The sequence below is a fragment of the Mus caroli genome, chromosome 16, assembly GCF_900094665.2.
Source record: "Mus caroli chromosome 16, CAROLI_EIJ_v1.1, whole genome shotgun sequence".
Lineage (NCBI taxonomy): Eukaryota > Metazoa > Chordata > Mammalia > Rodentia > Muridae > Mus > Mus caroli.
The window spans coordinates 10,582,144-10,589,007 of record NC_034585.1 but is presented as its reverse complement, the minus strand read 5'-3'; the positions used below and the strand labels follow the sequence as shown (position 1 = coordinate 10,589,007).

The following is a 6,864-nucleotide window of genomic DNA, read 5'->3' as shown; positions in this document are numbered from 1 at the left end:
AAAAAAAAAAACAGAATTGTGTTTCTGGGTCTTCCAGATTCCAGTCTTAAGCATCTGGAGCTGCTGAAGGCCACAGTAGCATCCAATTTGAAAAGTACCAAACTGGGCCTATGCGAGGACAGCTTCTGTCAGCACTACTTACTCACACTCGGGAAAATGACAGCACAAAGCTCCTGGAACCAAAATTACTAAGAGTTTCAAGACTATTAATGTAGTGAAACCTTAAATGGAGCATGGAGCATGTCAGGACATGGCCTGGGAAACGGCATGAGCAAGGCCTGTGCTCAAGCGGGATCTATGAAGCGTGTCTTATGCTCCCTTGCCCTTCACTTCTTTGAAATGGTCTTTTGTAGGGAAAGAGGGAAAGCCATGCAGGCACTCACTGGCTGAAGTCTTGGTTACTTTGTCTAGAGGTTTTAACTTGATTCTCAGGAAATCAGCCATTTCCTTGTCTTCTTCCTGTTCCCTGGGAATGTAGACATAGAAGAAAAGAGGGAAATAAAGTCAGCAAAGAAAACACCAATGAGACCCAGTAAGAGGCTAAGTGTGAGAAAACATGTGTTGAGATATATGAGTGGTGTGAATATTATTATGTCACACACACACATGGCATGTGATTCTGTGTTAGGTGAACTTTATATCTAATGAAGTCACACACCATTGTAGAAATGCTGGCCCAGAGATAGAGTGACACCTCAAGGCAGAAATAGGGACATTCTAGGACCCAGGCACCTCGCTGGGGTTTGGTGAACTGGGAAGCATCCCTGTGCCTTTAAGCTAAGCCCACACACTCTGACTCCCACAAGGGCCAGGGCTCATCGCAGAGAGAAAGTCATCTCTGCCTTCAAGGTTGCCGGGGATAAGGTAGGGTTTGTGCAGCCCAGGTAACTCTGGCAAAGTCCTTAGGGAACACATGATGAAGAGGAAGTTGCCCCCTACATGGAGAGAGACTCCAAAGACTTTGTCCTGGGATGAAAATACCCAAGACATAGCTGCACCCAGGCCCAGCATCCTCAGAGGCCTCTAGTCAGTCATACAGCCCCAGAGCCAGGGGCTCCCAGCCTAAGATAACTGCAAGAGGGGAAGGGAAGGTGAGGGAAAGCACAATTCTCCGAACTTGGGAGAGGTTGTCATGGGGACAGGTTTCTGTACATATTGACAAGTTTTGAGAGTTGCTTTGACGCATCCAGACAATGTATAGGAACTGTCTCCTCTATCACATGATGGAATTCCTTCCTGCCCACCTGCCTCAATGACAATCAGCTGAGACATGCAGGACTCTGCGAGATTTTGGAGGATGACATGGTTGTTCTTCTGAATATGAGATGGATTCTGAGGTCAGGAGGGTTTTGTGTATGCAGAGCAATTGCAGAGGCTCTGCCTTTTAGGCAAGGCCATACATTCCAGGAGCAGACAGTGGGTTTGCAGGGTGGTGCAGGAAGTAGAGGCTTGGGATCTGATGGCCTGAAGCCCACCTTAAGCGTTCCACCTCGGCATCATCCACCAGGAAGTCCCTCTTCTGTACCAGTCTGTGGATCTTCTGAATTAGCTCGTCCTCTCTCTGCTTCTGCAGCTTGGTTTTTTCTTTTTCTGGGAGGGAGAAAACAGTGAGGCAGCTATGCTGGTGCATGTCTGCAATCCCGGTACTCAGGATGTTGAGGCAGGAGAGTGTGGGTTTGGAGCTAGCCTGGGACAACACATGAGACCTTGTCTCAAGACAGAACAAAACATGCAGTGAGTATAAGTAGCAGAAACACTGAGTCTGAGGGGACAGGATTGGACATGGGGCTCCACTACTTCATCCTCTGGGTAAACTTGAAGAGGCACTATGACCGCGTGTGCGTTTATGTGTGTAAATGGGCACACATTTGTGTCTGTGTGCTCATTCGTGTCTGTGGATGCAGGTGGAGGCTAGTGGCCAACACTGGATGCTGCGCTAGATAGTTTCATATTAACTTGATAAAAATGAAAGTCACCCGAGAGGAGGAAACCCCAGTTTAGAATATGCCTTCGGAAGATCTGACTGTAGGCAAGCCTGGAGGGCATCTTCTTAATTAATGATTGATGGGGGAGGGCCTAGCTCATTGTGGGTGGTGCCATCCCTGGGCTGGTGGTCCTGTTTTTTTTTTTTTTTCTTTTTAAAGATTTATTTTATTTATATGAGTACACTGTAGCTGTCTTCAGACACACCAGAAGAGGGCATCAGATCCCATTACAGATGGTTGTGAGCCACCATGTGGTTGCTGGGAATTGAACTCAGGACCTTTGGAAGAGCAGTCAGTGCTTTTACCCGATGAGCCATCTCTCCAGCCCAGACCTGGGTTTTATAAGAAAGTAAGCTGAACAACCACAAGGAGCAAGCCTGTGAGCAGCACTCCTCTGTGGCCTCTGCATCACCTCCTGCTTCCAGGTTCCTTCGATGATGAACAATGATAGGGAAGTGTAAGCCACTCCGCTCCCAAGCTTCTTTGCTTGTGGTGTCTCATCTATTGTACCATGTTCCTATGTGCTTGCTTCTTCTTTCACTCCCTCAGCTGAGGGATCTATTGTCCATGATCTATCTTCCCTAGACAATGCTATGGTTTCTTGCCTGGTCTCCCTGGCTCTTAACTCTTGTCTCATCTGTGACGTTTACTGCCCAGAACAGACAGGTTTTCTTTTCTGGTCTATTTGCCCTCTTTTCCCAGCTTGTGACTCTGGGTTCCTCGACCACTCTAAGTATCCAGTGGTTCAACATAGATTGTTACAGAGTTGTTGTTGTAAGGTGGTTGCTTGGTTGGAAATAGGCAGACCTCATTCTCATGAGCCTTCTTCATCAGATTTTCCAAGTCCTAACATTATTAGTATTTACTTATGACCCTGACTATCCTCTTGTATGTATTAAATCACTTCCAGGTCGCCTGTAACCCTGGACATGCACAAACGTTCAGTAAGCAGTGGTTGATATGCACCAGCCATGCCCACCAGTACCAAAGTAAAACACCTGCCAAGGCCAAGTTCTTGAATAAGAAGCTGTGTCTATTAATAACCCTTCCTTAGCACTACCAGACCCCCATGCACACTGTCAATGACATGAAGTCAGAGAGACACATGCCTGAGTCAACAGGTACAATGATAGTCTTAGAATCAACTGAAAGGAGAGGTGCCATAAGCAACTGGGAGGACGTCTCTTAACCAGGTTATCTGTAGAGGGAAGACTGATCCTAAATGTGATTGCCACCTTCTGGTTGCAGCACACATCAAAGGTGTAAGAGTAAAGCTCTGTGTTTGCCTATTATTCATCTACCATTTGTGAATTCATCTACCTTACCTTATATTCCTTTGCAGATATTAGAGCCAGATTCTTTGGCCTTCCAATATGAACTGCTCAACAGGAATCTGCTAGGCCCTCAGGACCAGACTGGGACTACGAAGGTATCTTAGCCTCATAGACTGAGCAGCACTAGGTCCTTAGCCTCTCCAGTATGGAGAGGCCACTTGTTGGCCTCCTGAGAGAATATCATGTAAGTCAGTCTAAAAAAATCCCTTTTAAATTCTATGGGTTCTGTTCACCCAGAAAGCCCTGACTTATACAACAGGCATGTGACTGGTTAGTCCTTTGATAAGCACAAGGCCCATATGCCATGTAACTCAGATTGTTTGGAGAGGGAAGTCATTTAAGGGAGAGGAATCAGGTAATCATTGCCATTAATAACTCAGAGATGGATGCTTGACCCCAGTATTACAGCCGGTGACTGCTCTACTCTCCCTGTTTCCACACATGATTAAAATGGCAATCATGACTCTGAGTCCAAATGATGCCTGGCCTAAAGTGTACATTTACCACCGCAGCAGTTACACTTGGCAGCTTTATCACCCCTTTGCGGTGCTTTGGTTCAGACCCAGGTCTCTGCACACACTAGGAAAGTGTTCTGCCACTCAACCGTTCCCCTTAGCTCCTCCTCAGATTGGTGTTGAGTATATTACCCTTCCATTTTCAAAGGGAGAAAACCTCAGTCTTGTAAAAAATAAAGAGGCTTTCCTGAGGTCCCAAGGTGGTCCTACCTGATATAAACTTGTGTTTATTTTGTTGTTGGTTTGAGATATGGTCTCAGTCAGCCCAGGCTGATTTCAAATGTGTGGGTCATTCCCCTGCCTCTGCTTCTCAAGTGCTTAGATTAGAGGTGCAGGCCACACACCCTGCATGAATTTGTGTTTAAATCCCAGAGCCTCCATTGCCAGACTGAAATCCCATTAGGAAATGGACGGACAAACCCTCTGTTCCCAATCCCAAAGGTACAGAGGACAGATGTGGGGCCCTGGCGGTGGCTGACAGAGGATGTAATCACACATGGTACCTGGGATGGCGACCAAGTTCTGCAGCTCCTGCTTCAGGTCCATGATGTCCTTGCAGAGCTGAATGTCATCCATCCTATGGGGACAAGACACCACACAGTAAGTTACCTTAGCAGAACACATCCCAGCACTAGCCTTGTTTAAACACCGGCGGCTAATGAAAGTGAGTGCCATCTTCCAGCTGTTTTTAGATAAGCCTGGGTATTTATCACTTTACTCCTTGCTGTGACAAAAAGTAACTTAAGGGAGAAAAGGAATTGTTTGGGCTCACTGTTCTGGGGACTATAGTCTACCATTTGAAGGGAGGCAGAGAGGCAGGCAGCTTGTAGCTATGGGAGTCTGGCAGGTGTTTTTACACAGTCCAGACCCAGAGACAGAGTGCTTGGGCAGGAACCTGACACGTAGAACCCTTGAGTCCTGCCCCAACAGCTAGCTAGGCCCCACATCCCCAATATCACATTATAACCTTCTACAACAGTGTCACAGCTCTCTGTGTCTATATGTTAACCACAGAAGCCTGGCATCCGGGGTAGTTACATTTAAACCACAACAATCTGTGATGATGTTTGCAGAGATTGGCTTATGAATTGCTGAACTGTTTAGGTGAGAAGTCCTGCCCTCTGTAGCAGAACTAGTCATCTGAAGGTGAGGACAGGGCAAGAGGATGAGAAGGAGGAAGTTAAGGTTGTACATATACTCTCTCTGTTGCTATGTGTCTGTCAAAAGGAGGAATTAGGGGTTGTACACTCTCTCCATTGCTATTTGTCTGTCTCTGTCTTTCTCTCAATCTCTCTCTCTCTCTCTCTTTTTCTTTGTCTCCCTCCCTCTGCTCTTAGGCATAACTCCAAATTTTTCACCTCTTAGATTCTGGTTTTTGTACCATTGATACCCAGGGCCTGAGGCTTGTGGACAGAATCATCCACGTCCAGGTTCTGAAGCATCCAGACACAGACAGGGCCATAATACTAATGCCTCCAGTTCAGTGTCGATTCTTGCAGGTTTAAAAATACGCAGGTTGTAAATATCATGTGACATTGTTACTATACAAAACATTTTCACAATTTGTTCTTTTTACTATTTATGCCTTTTTATTTTATAATGATATATAATTCTACTTCAGAATATGTCTTGAAGATGATTCCCTGTTAGTGCATTCAAGTCAACTGATTTTTGTGGCTGCCCAGCATCCTGCTATATTGATATACTCCTCATCCTAGGTTTTCTGTGAAGACTTCCTAGACACAGACGCAATATAAGCATTTACATTTCAATAGGAATTCACAAACCCCTTCCAGGGCCTATTTAAGGGCTTTCCTACAATTCTGCAATGTATTGTAGTAAGGTGTGTGTTATAAAAAGAAAAAATTAATCCTGGCCTAAGATTTTAGTTCAGTTGATAGCATGCTCTCCTAGCATGCACAAAGCCCTGGGTTTGATCCTCAGAACAACATAAAATGGGGGCTGTTTGTGAAGATGCATGTAATCTCAGAACTGGGATGTTAAGGCAAGAGGATCCAAGTTCGAGGTCAGTCTGGGTCAGATGTGACCATGTCTCAAGAACAATTTGTTTTAAAGTCAATTTGTCATTCTCATAAAAATTATTTTCAGTGGCTACCAGGAACTTCCCCTGCAGATTTCTAGGGTGTGCTCATTGATCATCTAGGTGGATTTTTAGGTTATCTGTGCTACCTGTGTCTCCACGGGGTTAACATAGATTTATGCAAGAATTTTTTTTCATGTGGGAAGATTCTCAGAGGCAGAATCACACTGAGTAAAAATGGCTTAACAGGTCAACGATAGCTGAGGCATCTTCAAGGCAGTTCCCAAAGTATATACAGTTTCAAAATGTGTATATGCACACTCTACATCTTTACTGAACATCTGCTGTGCTGGCCTCAGGCCTAAGCTCTGAGAAATCACTACCAACAAGACTCAGGCAGTATGAAGTTGACCTTTTGTCAGTACAGATATATAACCACATGGTCACATATATAGAAAAGTCCCAGGATCTCCTCTTGCTCCTGAACACCAAAATCCACACATGCCCAAGTCTTGAAAATAAGACAGCCTAATGTCTGCATATAATCTCTATACATACTCCTAGGTATTTAAGTCACCTCTAGATAACTTATGATGCCCAATACAGTCAACACAGCCTAGATATTATATAATCAGGAATTATCCTCTCAGGATATAATGACCAAAAGTTAAAAGGGTGGGCGTGGGGGCAGAGCTGGAGAGATGGCTCACTGGATAATAGCATGTACTCATCTTCCAGGGGTTAAACCTTGGGTCCCAAACCTGAATTAGGTGGCTCACAAACACCTGTAACTTCAGCTCCATGGGATATGACACCCTTTTCTCACCTCCACGGGTGCCTGCACTCACATTAATAGGTGCATGCGCAGACACACAACATAACTTTAAAATTTTTGTCTTATCTTATATGGTTTTTTTTTGTTTGTTTTTGTTTTTTTTTTGTTTGGTTGGTTTTTTTTTTTTTTTTTTTTTTTTTTTTTTTTTTTGCCA

General features: G+C 44.7%; 1 protein-coding gene across 1 annotated transcript in view; it reads right to left on the bottom strand.

The window, feature by feature from the left end:
- Bmerb1 (bMERB domain containing 1) overlaps positions 1-6,864 on the bottom strand; it is a 123,953-nt gene that overhangs the window by 10,487 nt on the left and 106,602 nt on the right. Inside the window, exons 3-5 of the mRNA XM_021185296.2 lie at positions 4,338-4,411; positions 1,476-1,590; positions 384-466 (exon numbers count right to left, since the gene is read on the bottom strand). Of these exons, the coding sequence (XP_021040955.1) occupies positions 384-466; positions 1,476-1,590; positions 4,338-4,411 (272 nt within the window). The remainder of the gene's footprint in view (positions 1-383; positions 467-1,475; positions 1,591-4,337; positions 4,412-6,864) is intronic.